The sequence below is a fragment of the Malassezia vespertilionis genome, chromosome 3 (genome assembly GCF_029542925.1).
Source record: "Malassezia vespertilionis chromosome 3, complete sequence".
NCBI classification, from domain to species: domain Eukaryota; kingdom Fungi; phylum Basidiomycota; class Malasseziomycetes; order Malasseziales; family Malasseziaceae; genus Malassezia; species Malassezia vespertilionis.
Genome location: NC_079249.1, coordinates 145,087 through 162,506, shown reverse-complemented (window position 1 = coordinate 162,506; position 17,420 = coordinate 145,087). Strand labels below are relative to the sequence as shown.

At 58.9% G+C, this 17,420-nt stretch overlaps 8 protein-coding genes across 8 annotated transcripts; 3 read left to right on the top strand and 5 right to left on the bottom strand.

Moving 5' to 3' along the window:
• Window positions 1-63: 63 nt before the first annotated feature.
• Window positions 64-5,760, bottom strand: MVES1_001551 (uncharacterized protein; the record flags this gene model as incomplete). The annotated part of the gene is made up of 1 exon (XM_056206395.1): window positions 64-5,760. One exon carries the CDS (start codon window positions 5,758-5,760, stop codon window positions 64-66), a length of 5,697 nt encoding a protein of 1,898 aa, XP_056062370.1.
• A 229-nt stretch (window positions 5,761-5,989) lies between these two features.
• On the bottom strand, window positions 5,990-7,592 carry MVES1_001550 (uncharacterized protein; the record flags this gene model as incomplete). Its single annotated transcript, XM_056206394.1, has 2 exons — window positions 5,990-7,320; window positions 7,346-7,592. The coding sequence occupies 2 exons, from the start codon at window positions 7,590-7,592 to the stop codon at window positions 5,990-5,992; spliced, it is 1,578 nt and encodes a 525-aa protein (XP_056062369.1).
• A 115-nt stretch (window positions 7,593-7,707) lies between these two features.
• Window positions 7,708-9,090, bottom strand: LYS4_2 (homocitrate synthase; the record flags this gene model as incomplete). The annotated part of the gene is made up of 1 exon (XM_056206393.1): window positions 7,708-9,090. The coding sequence occupies one exon, from the start codon at window positions 9,088-9,090 to the stop codon at window positions 7,708-7,710; it is 1,383 nt and encodes a 460-aa protein (XP_056062368.1).
• Window positions 9,091-9,479: 389 nt separating this feature from the next.
• Window positions 9,480-9,859, bottom strand: MVES1_001548 (uncharacterized protein; the record flags this gene model as incomplete). Its single annotated transcript, XM_056206392.1, has 4 exons — window positions 9,480-9,569; window positions 9,603-9,695; window positions 9,749-9,792; window positions 9,838-9,859. The coding sequence occupies 4 exons, from the start codon at window positions 9,857-9,859 to the stop codon at window positions 9,480-9,482; spliced, it is 249 nt and encodes an 82-aa protein (XP_056062367.1).
• A 125-nt stretch (window positions 9,860-9,984) lies between these two features.
• MVES1_001547 (uncharacterized protein) lies at window positions 9,985-10,597 on the top strand (the record flags this gene model as incomplete). The annotated part of the gene is made up of 2 exons (XM_056206391.1): window positions 9,985-10,532; window positions 10,561-10,597. 2 exons carry the CDS (start codon window positions 9,985-9,987, stop codon window positions 10,595-10,597), a joined length of 585 nt encoding a protein of 194 aa, XP_056062366.1.
• MVES1_001546 (uncharacterized protein) lies at window positions 10,598-10,983 on the bottom strand (the record flags this gene model as incomplete). The annotated part of the gene is made up of 2 exons (XM_056206390.1): window positions 10,598-10,907; window positions 10,979-10,983. The coding sequence occupies 2 exons, from the start codon at window positions 10,981-10,983 to the stop codon at window positions 10,598-10,600; spliced, it is 315 nt and encodes a 104-aa protein (XP_056062365.1).
• Window positions 10,984-11,246: 263 nt separating this feature from the next.
• dus2 (tRNA-dihydrouridine(20) synthase [NAD(P)(+)]) lies at window positions 11,247-12,401 on the top strand (the record flags this gene model as incomplete). The annotated part of the gene is made up of 1 exon (XM_056206389.1): window positions 11,247-12,401. One exon carries the CDS (start codon window positions 11,247-11,249, stop codon window positions 12,399-12,401), a length of 1,155 nt encoding a protein of 384 aa, XP_056062364.1.
• Window positions 12,402-12,455: 54 nt separating this feature from the next.
• MVES1_001544 (uncharacterized protein) lies at window positions 12,456-17,276 on the top strand (the record flags this gene model as incomplete). Its single annotated transcript, XM_056206388.1, has 2 exons — window positions 12,456-12,482; window positions 12,558-17,276. 2 exons carry the CDS (start codon window positions 12,456-12,458, stop codon window positions 17,274-17,276), a joined length of 4,746 nt encoding a protein of 1,581 aa, XP_056062363.1.
• Window positions 17,277-17,420: the final 144 nt, after the last annotated feature.

Here is a 17,420-nt window from a genome sequence, read left to right as displayed (position 1 = left end):
CATAAAGTGGCGATGCACCTCGGCATGGCCCGATGGCCCGATGGCCCGATTTCGATCTACAAGCTATTCGGTGCGCATCGACGCGAGGCGCTGGCGGAGCGCTTCGGTGGACATGGACATGCGCTTGGAGCGGTCCGGCGCGCGCTCCTGATCGGAGTCTATGCGGAACTTGGCCTTGAGTTCCGCGAGGCGCGTGTCGACTGCGCCGTTCGGCGGCGTTGAAGCGCTCGCCAAACGCTCGCCCGTATCTTCTGCGGTGTGATTTGCGAGCGCGCGCTTGATGTACCGCTGGAAGATGGGGCCCGTCTTTTGGAGGCTGCGGTCGATATGGCTCTGCTTGTTCGGATGCAGCTTTTGGAACTCGTACAGCTCGCGAATTGCCGCGCGCGACTGGTCCTTCTGCGAGATGCGGTCGAAGATGCGGCGCAGCGTCGCTGTTTGCGCGTCCTGCGTGTCTTTGGCGTCTTCTTGCGGCGGCGCGCGCTCGGGCTGCACCTCTGCCTCCTGCTGGATCTCTTCTGCGTACAGGAGGCGCAGCAAGTAGCGGTATACGTGGCTGCCTTCGGGATCCAAGAGCGTGTCGAGCATTGTGAGTGCCTCTTCGCCGAGTGCATCGATTACTTGTTTCAGTACATTTGTCGCGGTGATGAGCGGGATATCGCGCAGTGCGACATGCCGCTGTGCGCGCCTGCCCCACTCCACCGGGGGCATGGCTTGGAGAAAGTGCTCCACGGTGGCCAGGAGCGACGGACAGTGGACTTGCTGCGCCTGCAGCATCCCCGGTAGTTTCCTAGCAATCTTCCACAAGCATTTGATGACGAGTTCGGCATACCGCGTCGCTCGATCGAGCGCCGCATCGTGCAGCGCCTCCATGTCTTTGGTCGCGTCGGCCAAGAGGGCAAAGCTTGCCGCGAAGACGGCATTGGCATCGCACGTAGACAAGACGCGGAGGACGACGGCGTTTAGGTGCTTGGACAATGTCTGCGCCTCCGCGCGCTCGTCTTTTGCGACGTGGAGCAAACAGGTAAGCAGCACAAACAGGAGCGCCTGAACGGCAGATGCAGTGAGCATGGCGTCGGCGCGCTGCGCCTCAAGCATCACCAGCACGGTCTGGAGTGCATGCTTACTGTACCGCGGGTGCATTTCCGCCGCGCCTTCGGCACGCTCCAGCGCAAGAACCATGGCGTCGGCAAGGGGGCCGAGGGCATGTGCCGTAATGCCTTGTTGGATCAATTCCTGGGCGTGCTTGAGCGCGCAGATGCTTTCGTCTACATCACCACGCTGGATCTGCGCGGCGAGCGCGTGGAAATCATCGCTTTTGGGCGAGGCAGATTGCAGCGGCTCGTGTGGCAGTGCCTCCGCCATGGACCGCCGCGCGCTTTTTGGCGTCTTGGGCACGGGCAGTGCGCTCTTGGACTCGGCGCGCGGCGATGCGTGCGCCGCAGTGCGCTTAAGGCGCTCCGCAAGCATCGACTCGTCTTTAAGCGGCAGCGGGCCGAGCATCTGCCACACGGCGTTCCCGCCAAGCTTGAACGCCTCGGCCAAGACCTGCAACGCGCACTGTCGCACGGCACTATCGCGATCGCCAATAAGCTTGGCGAGGTGCGGGAAGGCTTTGGGCGGTGTGCACACCGCAAGGCCATGCTTCGCAAACAGATACTCGATCTCCTGGAGCGATTCTGCGCGCGTGCGTGCATTCTTGGACGTCGTGCCGTGCTCAAGGAGCATGGAAAAAAGGCGGCTTGGAGGAAAGAGCAGCGTCATGGTTCGCACATGCTCGCGCACACGCTCGCGAAATACAGCCTTGACATCGCCCATCTTTTGGACAAGCGCAAGGAAAAGGGCAAGGGCCTCTGTGTCGGTGAAATGGTACGAGGCACGGACTAGTGCACTTTGCAGTGCAGTGAGCACCTCCAAACTCTTCAGCGCGACGCTCGTATTCTTGTCTAGCAAGCGCAGGCACACATACTTGACCAGCAAGTCCGCGTTCGCTGCCGCGCGTTCGGCCACGTCTTGCTCCGAGAGCTGCGCGCCGTTGAGGAATTCGAGGAGCGTCGCAAGAGCCCCAAGATACTCGTGCTCTTTGCAAAAGAGTGACGCGACAAGCGCCACAGGCGCTGCCGCCGCCATTTGCTGCTCGAGCTGGTCGACGTGCGCGGGACGAATGGTGCCGTCCACAGCGACAAACAAGACGCGGCCGCTGCTTTTTTCGCGCTGGAGTTTGTGGCGCGCATCGCTGGTGAACAACGCAGGCTTGGCCGGCGGCGCGGCGGCGGGGGCAGCTGTTTGTACAGAAGCCGGCGCGCGCAACGCACGATTCACCGCTGTACTTTGCCGCATTGGCGTACGTGGCGCAAGTGCAGGCTGCGGCGCAGGCAGGCGCGCGCGCGGCGCAGCCTTCGCCAACGGCGCCCGCTGCACGGCAGGCGCTCCCAACGACAAGGCTTTCGTGCGCGCGGCGTCGAGGAGCGGCATGGCAGTAGTGCGCGACGCGGGCTTTAGCGTACTGCACTGCTCGACTAGTGCTTGGTACCCTGTCCGGGCGACAAGGAAAGGCAAGAGGGTCTGTGCAGCCTTGCGTACGCCGCCAGCACGATCGTCGAGCGACGCAATGACCGAAGGAGCCAGCGCGCTGAGGTCTACATGTGCGTCGGGCACGGCGCTTTCCATGCGCTCGAGGAGCCAAGTGTACAAGTCTTGACGGAGCGTGGGGTTGGCGCTCTTGCCATCGAGAACGGGGCCCATCGGCGGCACCATCGGCGCAAGGCCAATGTGCTCATACATCGCCGTCAAGGCGCTGGCTGCGGCTGCGCGCAGCGGCACTTTGGCATCCGCAAGGACTTGCACAACGGGGGGCACGAGCGCACGCGCGTACGGCTCGAAGGATGCGCGCATGCCAGCGGCAAGCTGCGTGGTGATGGCAAGCGCCGACATGCGGACCATGATATTGGTATCGGCAAAGCGCGGCTTGAGAGGCGCGACCAGGTTCGCGAGCGAGCCTTTGAGGCGCGGATGTGCCTCCAATGCGTGCTGCACCGCTTCGATCGATTCTTTGCGTACTTTCCAGTTAACATCGTTGAGCTGTGCAAGCGCTGGTTTGGGGAGGATCGCGTCGATGTCGGCGCGGGGTATGCTCTGCTCTAGCGCGTCGTCTAAAGGGGCGTCGGTGGTGGGGACGGCGGTGGGAACGTCAGGCGTGGCGCTAGGCTCACACGTTGCGCCGCGCACAAGTCGTGTAGGCGAGGGCGCATTGCCTGCATTTGCCGCGATCTCTGCCTCGAGACTCGCGCGCAGTTGCGGATTCAAGTCGCTCAGCAGGCTCGTGAGCGACGAGCCGCAAAATTTGGCAAGCGAGCCCACCGCTTTGCTTGCATTTCCACGCACGCCAGCATTGGCGGATTTAAGGCACGCCAACAAAAACTGCATGGTCGCGCGGATATCAACGCCGGGCGTGCCAAATGCAAGTAGGGCGTGCTCGAACCATGCGATTGCATCCGCTTGGGCTTTGGGCGCTTTGATTTGCTGTAGCGTGGGCATGGCGCGAAGCAGGACAAAGCCAAGACCGGTGGCTTCGGCGTAGAGAAGAAGCGTCTCGCCGGCCACGCTTTTGAGCTTCGCATCCCCGAGCTTTTCGCACAGGGGGGGGATCGTCAGCGCGGCGCACGCACGACCAAAGGTGGGGGAATGCTGGGCAAGGGTCTGCAAAGAGCGGTATATTTCGCCAAGTACTTGGAAGTTGCTTTCTTTCCAGCCGGGGCGTTTCGCGAGAAAACGGGCATAGAGCTCGGTGTCAAGGGTCTCGGCATGTGTTGTGCAAAAGGTGGAAAGCGCTTGTGCACCGTCCAGGCGCTCTTTCCAGTTGGTGCTTGCGAGTTGGGTTTGCAGGGGAGTAGGGACGAGATGCTCCAGCAGCGGCTCGGCGTCTTCGGGGCTGTGCTTGAACTTGACGCGGTCGTCCGCGACGGATGCTTTGGGCTGCATACGGTGCTGTGTAGGTGCTGGTTGTGAAGGCTGGGAGGGAATGCCGGCTTTGGGTAGCGAGGATCCGTTGGGCCGCGGCGGTGTGGGCACTTGATGAGGTTTGGGGAGAGGTTTGGCCTTTGGCGCGTTAGCATTTGGTGCATTGGCCTTTGGTGCGTCGGCCTTTGGTGCATTGGCCCTTGGTGCGTCGGCCCTTGGTGCGTCGGCCTTTGGTGCATTGGCTTTTGGTGCATTGGCCTTTGGTGCATTGGCCTCCGCCGCTTTGCCCCCCGCCGCTTTTACTGCCTTCACTGTCACATGCTTTGCTTCTTCCTCGACCTTGGCCTTCTTGATATCGTCCAGCGTCTCCATATACGCAGCAATGGGTCGCTCGCCCACCAAAGCACGCAATGTCCCGAGTCCTGTAGCGCCTGCATCGCGCACATCGCCAGCACCGTCATTCATCGCCTCGAGTAGATTGGTAGCTATTGCCTTTAACTCTGCGGCATTCGGCATCGTCGTTGTGTTTTGCAAGCACCGAGCAAGAAACCGCATGGCGCCAGCGCGCACTGCTGGGTTTTTATGCGATGCCACGCCTTGAATTGGATCCAGTACATCGGAAAGTGTGCCGCTACGAAAAAGGGCGTCCAATGTACTCGAGACAGTCTCGACGTGCGCGGGTTTGCGTTCCTTGAGCTTTTCGAGTACGCATGGGAGTACAAAGAGGTACCGCGCGCCGTCACTGCAAAGTCCATCGGCGAGTGCTTCCAAGCATCGACACGTCTGCATCGCAACGTTAATGTTTACATCTTTTTGGAGCCGCAGCTGCAGCGCTTGTACGTACTCTTCCAGGCCAGGATCAGGTACAAGGCGCGGCGATTCGGTCAAGGCGGCGTGCAGCGACTCGAGAGCCTCGAGACGTTCCTGCCACTTGGACGATGTGAGCAACGTGAGCACGTTTGGTTTTAGTTTCTTGCTTTGCAGCACGTCTACAGGCTCAACCATCTCGTATGGATCGACGGGAGAAGGCGCGGCGCTGAGCTCGGTTTCCAGTGTTTCTGCTTCTTCTGCTGCCTCGGTGTCGACAGCTTGGGGCTCTTCGGTAGGCTGGTGTGACACTAGGAAGCGCGTCGTGCGTGGGTCGCCGAGCTGGTCGGCCTCTGCAAACCTAGCTTCCAGCTCCTTGGCCTGGATATCCTTGAGCTGCGACAAGATGGGAGTTAGTGCGGGGCCCATGTACTTGTGCAGTTCAATCGCGAGCTGTACACCCTCTGCACGCACATTCTTGTCGGCGTGCGCGAAAATATCAGGAATACGCTTCACAACGCCACGCACATTCACATGCTGTGTGCCAAAGTCGCGCACAATGTCTTTGACGGCTGCGACATTCGCCGCCACGGTCTTGGGCTGCTTGGCGGAAAACGTCGCGGTGATGTTTTCCAGCGCACCATCGCATCCTTCTGCGTCTTCCTTCTCAATGTACAGCATCAGGAGTTCTAATGATGCATTGCGGGTCCCTGTACGCATTGAACCGAGACATTTTTCCGCCAGGGCAGGGAGCACAGCCTCGCGCGTAGTTCCCGCAGCGCGGCCGCCGTATTGTACAAATGCCTTTACTGCCTCAACCCCTTTCTCTTGCGCTGCGGCATTTGCATCAAGTACCATTGCACGCAGCACATCTGGCTGCCGCACGTACTCTGCAATAACGGGGTCGTTCTCTGCAGCGGTTTGCGCAAAGGTGCGTGCGAGCTCTTCGTACGCGGAGACTCTTGCTTTCCAGAGCTGTTGTAAGTGGTGCATGCTTGCGTACCTTGGATGTAAGTCGGTCTTGAAGCGACATGCTCGCAAGGTTTTCCCCCGCGCTACCCGCGGCTGGAAATGCCTCCTCCATAGTCCAACACGGTGTAGTGGGTGGAGGAGACGTGTGTTTGGGCACGCGTGTGTGCACGTGATGGCTGCGAGTCCAACACAATGCAGCCTGCGGACGGCGTCGCGGTTACTGAATGCTACATGGAGCGCAATCTATGACCTAGCGCTTAAAAATATACATCTCCAAGGGTCGTAGCAGCAGGTATAGCACAAAACTGAGGACAATGCCGATTTCAAATCCCAAGTCGCCCAAGGCGCTTGCCAACGGTCCTTCGAACCATGTTTGGTCGATAAAAGGGATGACCAATCCCAACGAAAGAATGCAGGCGCCCAGTGCTGCCATGCCCGGCGGAAGCTTTTGCCATTGATTGTAGATTGCAGGATCGTACGAGCTGAATTGCAGCCGCCGGATCACAATGTGGTCGGCCAGGACAACTCCGCAGTACAGCGCTGTCCAGTACGCAATAATGCTGGCCAAATTGCTCAGGGTATCATAGAATGTATTGCGCCCCACGATAGCGACAGGAAGCGTAATGGAAAATGCAATGAGGGGCATGCAGAAGCGCGGCAGTTTGGCGAGCAGCGGCAGAATAATTTGAAAGTCGACGCTAATAAAGTAGAACGAGAGGGCCATGTTGCCAATCGCCGAGAACGCCAAGAGCACGGTCAGAAAGTTGCCAAAGTTGCCCAGATGTGATGTAAGCACGTAATTAATAAGGGGGCCAGGTGATGGGTTGCTTAAAAGCAGCTCGTTCCACTCGGGGATGGTCTGTGCAGAAGCGCCAAACGCTGCGCCAAGCATGATAATACAGCAGGATGGCAGAGCAAAGGTAATCAGGCATGCAATGAACAGCTTCGTGGACGAGGCGCAACGGTGCAAGTACAAACTCACGTCTGACGCCATGCCCGCATACGAGAGTTGGAACCCGACAAATAACACGCCCATGCCGAGAATCTGGCGCGTCGCTGGTTTCGGCTCGTGGTGCACTGTGTGCAGCCCTTGTGCCGATGCTTTTGCCTCGCCAGCAAGAATAGCAAAACTTATCACGATCGGAATCCACAGGTAGCGCTCGATGAAGTGCAGGACACGGATGCCGCAAATCGAGATCAGGAACGCAATGACGGTTATGATCACAATCCCGACTACACTCGATAAGGCATAGTGGTCGCCATGCCATGGAGATGCTGCCTGTAGCGTTTCACCGGCGAGGATGGCGTTCCTGGAATCAGTTTTTTTTTCATCGCTCGTCACGTACAGAATTGTGTAGCACAAGCCGGAAAATACAATAGCGAGCGCAATGATGCTACTGCCAAAGTACCCAAACGAATACCGCGCGTGAATCATCTGCCGCATTCCCAGACGGGGACCAAACGTGCAAAAGTATGCAGGTACAATACTGCTCGGCAGGATAAAGCCAACAATGGTATAAAAACTGGAGCGCAGACCCATGCCTTCCAGGGGAGGCAATGTTCCGGTAGAGAACGACAAGACTAGGTTAGTGATGCAGCAACGCACTGTTAATGTTCACGCTGAGCCATATTAAAGCTATTTTCCAGATACTTCTCTGGGTCTGTTGCTCTTCGGGCACTGGCTCAACGCCATTCCATTCAAGGTAGTGTAGCCAGCGTGTGAATCGATTGCGCCGCGCTTTCGGCGGGGGTGTTTGAGAGATCTGCTTGTGCTGCTCCTCAAGCGAACTTTCACACTCCACGATACCATCGTCTACAGCATTCTTCGACGAAGAGACTGCGCCATCGTCCATGCCAAGCGACTTGCGAAAAATCCCAACTAGGCCAGCGCTGCGCACCCACGTGTTGGTGTGTTGAAAAGACCGTTGCAAGGGGCTGAAAACAAAATGTCGAGTACAATGCTATGAATTATGAAGCCTGTGTCTCGGACGTCTCATCCTCTACAGCACCCGACTGGTTATGTTGCTCCAAAAGGCGGTCAAACACCTTGTCGTGACTAACATCCTGGCCGTTCGCAATCGCGCGGTGGAAAACGTGGAGCACGGCATCGACATCCTCCATCGTCTGGTCCTTAATGTCGGCCATGACCTTAATACGGTTCGTCGCAGCCTTGATATGCTCGTCGGTGAGGTCGAGACTAAGCTGCTGCGCACGGCTTTTGACGGCATTCCAGCCGGTGAGACGGTGGCCAATGGAAACGTAGCGGCTCATACCAAAGTCTTCGGGCTTGAGGATTTCGTAGGTGCTTGGATTTGCGAGGATCGCTTTGGCGTGAATGCCAGCCTTGTGCGTGAAGGCACAGTAGCCTGTCACAGGGTTGTTAAAAGGAATTTGGACCTGGACGGCGTCCGCGACAAGGTTCTCTACGCTGCGCAGCGCCTTGAGGTTATACTTGTTCATGACATAATCACGGTCCGCGGCGTACATACGCGCAATGAAACCACCAAGACTGGGAATACCGTTGCGCTCACCAATGCCAAGCACGGACGTGTCAACGTGGGTAGCGCCGGCCTCGAGCGCAGTATAGGCATTTGCAATGGCACAGCCTGTGTCGTTGTGGAAGTGGCATTCAATGTCACAGCCGACTACGCCGCGAAGAGTACGCACCAGGTCGTACACCTGGCGGGGATTTGCAACACCGACCGTGTCGGCAATACCCACACGGTTCACACCGACCTTGTCCACTGCCTGGTAGATGCTAAGGAGATCGACCAAATCGGAACGGAACGAGTCTTCGGTAGAAAAGCGGATTTCTATGCCTTTGCTCTTCACAAATTCAATCACCTCAATCGCAGACTTGGTGATGTACATCATGTCCTTACCGTGCGAGTACTCGCGGAGGAACTTGGACGTGCCCATGACGACATCCACGCCGTCTACGCCGGTCTCTACAGCGATGCGTGCATCGTCCATGTGGCACCGAATATGGGTAATAACCTTGGTCTTCAGGCCAAGCTTGCAGATCGTCTCGCAGTCTTTGCGGCTCTGCTCTGATGCCGCGGGCGAGGTCAGTTCGATGCAGTCCACACCAAACTCGTCAAGTGCCTTGGCAATCCGGACCTTGGTGTCCGTATCAAAGAAAGCGTTCGCAAACTGCTCTCCTTCGCGCAAAGTAGATTCGATGATCTTGAAGTTGGAGACGTTGCTCAAAAAGTCGCTGTAGTGCGACGCGCCAAAGGGCTGGGCGCCGGCGAGCGCAGTGTTCTCCGTCTTGGGCGCAGTCACTGCACTCCCAACAGCTACGTGAGATTCACCCAAATCTTGAGTTTCCTCGCCGTTAACGCGCTGCATCTTAGTAGGTCGCTGATCGCCACAGTCACACATGGTTATGGTAAGCCTGTGGAAGAAAAAGTAGTCTCCACACGAGCAAAAATAACGACATTAGATCAGAGCCTAGTAGGCCATTCCCAAATTGTCAGCCACTGACTCGTCAAAAATCACGTGACATATGGCGCGCAGCGGTCGGCTGATTGCCGTGCAAGGCGATGCTGAGGCTGGGCTTGGCATGCACTTGCGCCATACATGCATGGCATCCATCCGCCCCAAGCGGGCGCAAATAGGTCGGTCGTACGTGCGCGTGCACAAAGAAAAGGTGCTTAGATACTAAAGACGGGCATGATAAAGGTGGGATGACATATAGGTCACTGTGTACATGCAATGGCATTTGTATCTATCCAAAGTTATTCCTCGTCATCCTTGGGCGCTGCAGGCGCCGGTGGTTTACGCAAGAGCGACTCGTTCCAAGACTTCCCGGTATAGTCCCATTGATACTGTAGTCAACACGGCTGTAAAGCGAGACGTACGTTGGTCTTGCTAAACCCGTACATGGCCAATCCAGGTACGAAAAAGCCCCAGAAGATCAGGAGCGGTGTATTCTTAGAAGTCCAGCGGAAGCGCTGGTACATGGTGTTGTGCTTGCATGTGAGCCAAGAGTTCGTGCTGTACCTACCATTTCCTGCCATTTTTCAATGGAGGGATCCACCTTAAGTGAACCTGTACGATCAGTTCTGCCCGCGCCACAAATGTGTATTTACGTACGGTGATGATGCCCGCCAGCCATGTTGCACTACACTAAAAAAGGGAAGAGCAAAGGCTGGGTGCGTGGCGACGAAACGCAGTAGGGGTAGATTTGAAAATTAATATGCACACTCACGCGCCCGCAAAAAAAGGTCAGTGCGAACCAGCATGGACGACAAAACCCATGATCGGCGCAGGGGCTGGCGCGACGAACCGCGCATGCGCAAAAGCTATGAAGACCGCGATGCAAGTCGCGGCGACCACCCCAGTAGTAGCGGCCGTTGGAACCATGGTGAGCGCAGTTGGCAGGACACAAAAGGCGCACGCACGCGCCGCGACGACGACGACCAAAGTCGCAGCGATTGGCGTGCCGAGCGAAGGGGTGCGTGGCGCGAGGATCGTGCGAATAACAGACGCGATCCTCAGTGGAATCAAGGTCGGCGTGCGTGGCCACGGCATGACCGCCGCGAACAAAGTCCGCCGCGTGCGCACACACCCCCTCCTCCTCGAAAAGAGCCCCATGCGACGCCTGCGCAGAGCACAGAGGTGCAGACACAAACGGTAGATACCCCCTCAGAAGAGCTTGATGCCGACCAGATTGCCGCCATGATGGGATTTGGCAACTTTGGCTCGAGCAAAGGCAAGCCTGTGGAAGAGAACACGGAAGGGTATGCCGAGGTCCGGAAAGAAAGGACGTGGCGGCAATACATGAATCGGTATGTTCAAATTCTAACTAATGTACAGCAAAGGCGGATTCAATCGGCCTCTGGACAAGGTCTAATCATAGCTTTTCTTCTTCCCCTGTACGTAATTCAGCAGCGAGGCGTTGCAGTTCCTCCATGTCGCGTGTATCTTGACGGTGTGTCTCTGAAGGTTTGTGCCCGATAGTGACATCTGCTGTGGGTAGTGCCTCTGCAGCATGCGCCGCTTCGCTCGGCACGGGCCCTGACAGGGTAGGCTGCAATTCCGGCTGCCCCTTTCCCCGGCCTGGCGCCACACGCTGTATATAATCACGCTCATCCTCTTCGCGTTGATCCTGGCGTGCTTGCAGGTAAGCTGTGTGCCGCGCCTGCATTGCAGCGACACGTTCGCTGGAAAGTGGGGAGGTGCGACTAAGCACTAAATCTTCCGCTTGAAAAGGGTATACAAAGTAGGCATCTACGCCATTTGGCAGCGGATGTAAATCTTCACGTTTCTTGATAGGCGGTGGCACTTGGAATTCGGGAGCGAGCAACAGTGACATGTGTCGTTTCCAATCCATCCCGGCCATGGTCGCCAGCGCGGTGCAATGTGGAGCAACTGGCCGTATTTGCGCAATTCACATTATTTTTTTGCTGCCACCACGACGTTGTAACGAGCGCATGCGCACCTTGCGCTCGTTCCGGTCGACCTTTTCAGCAGGACCTCGTTTGTTACACACGCTCGAAATCATGCCCAGCACAGACACTGAGCGCGACCTGAAACGCGTGCGTGTAGATACGGCGTTTTTTCTAGCGGCAGATCCACGCATGCCAGACTTTCGCCATGGACTCTTTCTTGCGCCCATGGTACGTATCGGCACATTGCCGTCCAGGCTTCTTGCGCTTGAGTATGGCGCAGATCTTGTTTGGGGTCCCGAGATCGTCGATAGGGCCATTATGGGCACGGAGCGCCAGGTGAACCGCACCACTGGCGAAATCGAATTCCTCAAAGAAAATAAGCAAATCTTTTCCTGCCACCCCGTGGAGCGGCCCCGGCTTATTTTTCAAGTTGGTTCGTCCTCTCCAGAGAACGCAGCTGAAGCGGTCCGCATTGTCACAGCGCACGACGACGTTGCCGGCGTAGATCTGAATTGCGGCTGCCCAAAACCATTTTCTACTTTGGGCGGTATGGGCGCAAATCTGCTCAGCGATCCGGACCTCTTGTGCGAAATTCTGACGCACATGCGCCGCGCTGCACCGCCGCATGTCAGCGTTACGGCGAAAATACGGCTCCTACCGACACAGGAAGCGACGCGCGCGCTAGTCGAGCAGATTGTGCGCACTCGCACCATTCGTGCCTTGACAATCCACTGCCGCACAAAAAATATGCGTCCCCGCGAGCCTGCACTGCTCGACAGGTTTAGCGAGATTGCTGCACATGTGGCGATGGTTGCAAAAGAAACAGGCCAAGATATCCCAGTCGTGTGCAATGGCGACTGTTTCAGCGCGAGAGACGTGGGGATGATTCGGGAGCGTACCGGCGCAACCAGCCTAATGTTGGCGCGCGGCCCCGAAGCGAATCCGTCCTGTTTTGGGAGGCGTGTATGTGCAGCGACAGAGATTGCCCCCAAGTGGCTCCAATACGCAGTCTACTTTGATAATCCATTTGGGAATACAAAGTACTGCATGACGCAGCTCGCATTTACCACCACGGGCGGCGCTGGGGACGCCGAGAAAGTATCCCCCCTGCCCAAACGCGAGCTTGTCGCGCGACGCGCGGCGCTCAGTCAGGCCAAGACACACGAGGAAATTGCACACGCACTGCGGCTTTCATGGCCGGCGGAAGGAGCCGAGCAGCTCCTTGCCCATGTACAGACCACGATCCAACAGCAAACACCTGCATAGATACCCTAGCCTTCCCCCACCCTTCCCTCCACATTTGCGTTTTCCATCGCCACGATGAGTCGGGACGTGGCTGGCAGCAAGGTAGCTTCCTATCATGCGCCGCCGTTTACGTCTCCTGTAAGCGGGGCGACTATTAATGAGCTGCGATGCTTGCAGGCACGTATCCATCTAGGATACCATCTGATTCCGCACATTGTTCAGACAGTGCTTGCCGAGCTGCCTTCGAGCGCCTATGTATTTGTCACGGATACCAATCTTGCCAAGCTTGGCGTTGTCGAAAAGTTCCGAGATGCGTTTGCCGAGCACAACCCTGCAGGCTTTCCGGCACGTGTGCTCGTATACGAGGTAGCGCCAGGCGAAGAAAGCAAGAGCCGCGCGACGAAAGCCGCGATTGAAGACTGGATGCTCGAGCATCGTCTTACGCGCGACACGGTGGTGCTTGCGTGTGGTGGTGGCGTGATTGGTGATCTAGTCGGATTTGTAGCGTCGACATTTATGCGTGGCGTAAAGTATGTCCAGATTCCCACCACGCTTCTCGCCATGGTCGATTCTGCCGTGGGCGGCAAAACAGCCATCGACACGGCGCACGGCAAGAATTTGATCGGTGCGTTCCACCAGCCGCAGTTTGTGTTTGTGGATGCCGCATGGCTCCTTACGCTTCCCCCCCGCGAGTTTAGCAACGGTATGGCAGAAGTGGTCAAGACGGCCGCTATTTGGGACGCCGCTGATTTCCGAAAACTCGAGACGGAGTCTGACGCGATCCGCTCTGCGGTTTTGGGCGAGGCTGCGCGTGTATTTAAAGGCGATGCTGGGCGTACGCTGGAGACGCGTTCCGAGGAGCAGACCCTGCTTCTCGACGTGATCCGCGGAAGTATCGGTGTCAAGGCGCACATTGTCACGATTGACGAAAAAGAGACGGGCCTGCGCAACCTGGTGAACTTTGGCCATTCGGTAGGCCATGCAATAGAGGCTGTCCTTACGCCAGAGGTGCTGCATGGCGAGTGTATTGCCGTGGGCATGATTCTTGAAGCGGAGATTGCGCGTTTCGAGGCGGGTCTTTCGCAAGTCGCCATTGGGCGCCTCGCGCGGTGTTTGCAGCTGTACGATCTGCCTGTCTCCCTTGGCGATGCGCGCATCACCGCGCTGTCCAAGTCGCAGGGGCTCACCGCCGACAAGCTTTTGGACATTATGCGCGTGGACAAGAAGAATGCCGGCGCGAAAAAAAAGGTGGTGCTTTTGGCGAAGATTGGGCGCACGGTGGAAGAGCGCGCAAGCACAGTGTCTGACGCAGTTATTGCGCGCATCCTTGCGCCTGCCGCCATGGTCCGCCCCCTCTTGCCCGTGCCAGCAAAGCCACAAGCGACCATTACGACGCCCGGCTCGAAATCGATCTCGAACCGCGCGCTTTTGCTCGCTGCGCTCGGCACGGATACGTGCCGGCTGCGCAATGTGCTTCACTCCGACGATACGCAAGTGATGATCAATGCACTGCGGTGCCTGCGCACGGCCGACTTTGCGTTTGAGGACGACGGCCGGACTTTGGTCGTCTACGGCCACGGCGGCCGTGTTCTTCCTCCGCCGGACGGAAAGCCGCTTTATTTGCAAAATGCCGGCACTGCTGCGCGCTTCCTCACCGCCGTCTGTGCGCTGCAGCAGCCTGCGATGGGAGAGACGAGCGATGGGATTCGCATCACGGGCAATGCGCGCATGAAGGAGCGCCCCATTGCACCATTGGTCGATGCGCTTTGTTCCAACGGCGTCTCGATTGCGTACGACGAGCAAGAGGGAAGTTTGCCGCTGCACATTGCGAGCCAGGGCATGCAGGGCGGCGCCATCCAGCTTGCGGCGAATGTCAGCTCGCAGTACGTCTCGGCCATTTTGCTGGTCGCGCCGCTCTGCAAAGAAGACGTCACGCTCGAGCTCGTCGGCGGCAAAGTCATTTCACAGCCCTACATTGACATGACGATTGCTATGATGCGCACGTTTGGAATCGCTGTTGTGCGGCTTTGCGGCGCGGATGGCACGCCGCGCGATGCGTACCACATTGCGCGGGGCGCATACCACGCGCCAGCTGTGTACGAAATCGAAAGCGATGCGAGCAGTGCGACGTACCCCCTCGCGCTTGCCGCCATCACCGGGACGCAGTGCACGATTTCCAGCATCGGCTCCGCCTCCCTCCAAGGCGACGCGCGCTTTGCCGCTCAAATTCTTGCGCCCATGGGCTGCCTTGTGGAGCAGACAGAACACAGCACCTCGGTCCAAGGCCCGCCGCCCGGGACGCTGCGCCAGCTTGGCGCTGTTGATATGGAGGACATGACCGATGCGTTTATCACTGCCGCCGTGCTTTTTGCCGTCGCACAACCCGGCGAGTCCACGCGCATTGCCGGCGTTGCGAACCAGCGCGTAAAAGAGACGAACCGCATCCGCGCCGTTGTAGAGGAGCTTGCCAAGTTTAACGTGCGCGCAGTAGAGCACGGCGACGGTGTCGAGGTGTTTGGCACGCCGCTCTCTGCGCTGCGTGCCGCGCAAGTCCACTGCTACGACGACCACCGCGTTGCAATGGCGTTTAGTGTGCTTGCTGCCGTCGCGCCTGCCCCCGGCAGTATTTTCCTCGAAAAGCGGTGCGTCGAAAAGACCTGGCCGAGCTACTGGGACGATGTGCAGCTCAAGCTTGGCGTGGCGGTCGCCGCTGCGAATACCCAAGCGCCGATTGTCGCCGCGCCCATGCACAAAAAAGGCGCGCTCTGCATCTCGCCCCTGCTTCCTTCGCTCACGCCGTCGACGTACAGTGCGGACGCGACGATTTTGTGCATTGGCATGCGCGCGTCTGGGAAGACGCACGTCGGTGCACAGCTTGCGCAGCGAATGCAGCGCCGCTTTTTGGACGCCGACGACCTCTTTGCCGCAGAGCACAATATCAAGGCCTATGTCGACGCGTATGGCTGGGACAAGTTCCGCGAAAAAGAAACAGAGATCCTTGACACGCTCTTGCGGCAGTACCCCCGCGACCATGTCATTTCCCTGGGCGGTGGGATCGTCGAGCGTGCCGAGAGCCGAGCGCTGCTGCAGCGCTTTGCGATGGAGTCGGGTCCCGTGGTGCATATCGTGCGCGACTTTGCCGCGATAAAAGCGTTTCTCGCGCACAGCAATCGGCCCGCGTACGGCGAGCCGCTCGAGGATGTGTACCAGCGGCGTTTGCCGTACTTCAAGGCGTGCTCGAGCGTCGAGGTGCTAAACATGCCCGAGCTCGACACGGCACGCACATTGCAGCGCGTGCTTGCTGTGCCGCTTGGCACTGTCGACACCAGCGTGCTCCACCGCCGCTCCTACTTCTTGTCGCTCACGTTTCCCGACGTGCGCGACGCCTTGCCGAGCATGGATGCATGGAGCGCCGGCGTCGATTTGGTCGAGCTGCGCGTGGACTTGCTCGCTGCGGATGGCACCCCATCGCTCGAGCGTGTGTGCGAGCAGGTAACCATCTTGACCGCGGCGACTGCGCTCCCCATCTTGTTTACCGTGCGCAGCGTATCCCAGGGCGGCCGCTTCCCCGACGGCGAAGAAGCGCTCTATTTTGCGCTCGTGCGCCTTGGCTTGCGTCTGGGATGTGCGTTTGTGGACGTGGAGATGCACCGCGCAGCGGCGCATCTTGCCGCCGTGCACGACCATCGAGGGCATGCGCAGCTCCTTGCCTCGTTCCACGATCTGCAGGGCACGATGCCCTGGACAAGCAGCAGCGCTGCGCGCCTCTACGCCCAAGGCACGCGCCTCGGCGCGGCGGTCAAGCTTATTGGGCAGGCGCGCACTCTCCAAGACAATCTCGACCTCGAGCATTTCCGCCGCGCGATGCACGCCCACGCACCCGCTCCTCTCATTGCGCTCAACATGGGCGACGCGGGCCGCCTGAGCCGCGTGCTGAACACCGTCCTTACCCCCGTCACCCATCCCGCGCTTCCGCAGAGCGCCGCGCCGGGCCAGCTGAGCGTGCAGGAAATCAACCAAGCGCGCCACCTGCTGGGGCTCTTGCCCTCGCGCCAATTTGTTCTGCTCGGCACGCCCATCGCGCACTCGCTCAGTCCTTTGATCCACAATACAGGCTTTGCCCTGCTTGGCCTGCCGTACCGCTACGCGCTGCACGAGACGCCCGACTTGGACGGCATTGACGCGCTGCTCCGTGCGCCTGACTTTGGCGGCGCAAGCGTCACGATCCCGTACAAGCTGCAGATCATGCAGTACCTCGACACCATTTCCCCCGAGGCGCAGATAATCGGCGCCGTGAACACGCTTATCCCGCGCGAAAAAGACGGACAACAAACGGTGCACGGGGACAACACGGACTGGTGCGCGATCCAGGCGCTGGCCGAGCAGCACCTGGGGGCTGCGCAGGGGTGCGTCGCACTGGTCATTGGCGCCGGCGGCTCGGCGCGCGCTGCGCTCTACGCCATGCACCGCCTCGGCGCCACACGCATCCTCCTCTACAACCGCACCTATGAAAAAGCCGCCGCACTCGCCGCCGCCGTCCCGGACGAGTGGCGCGTCGCGCCGCTTGCCTCGCTTGCAGACGCCGCCGTGCAGCAGCCGTCGGTCATTGTGAGCAACGTGCCCGCGCACGGGACGTGCGTCGAAGGCGGAGATGCGGACATTGTGCTCCCTGCCGCGCTCGTGTCTGCGCCACGCGGCGTAGCGATCGACATGGCGTACAAGCCGGCTCACACGCCGCTCCTCCAGCTCGCAGACACGACAAACGGCGCATGGACGGGCGTGCCCGGCATCGCCATCCTCCTCGAGCAGGCCTACCACCAGTTCACCCACTGGACCAACGCTTTGGCCCCCCGCGCCGCGCTGTCCGCCGCGGCGCGCCAGCACTATAGCACGTGATATAAATGCAACGCCGCGCGCCACGCCGTCTGTGGATCCTCATGTGGCTCCGTGTCGGTGCACCGATGCGCGCGCGATGTGTGTCTTCTGCGCTGCGTGCGCATGGACTGCACAGTGTGCGTCCAACATGCGTGCCGTCTGTGT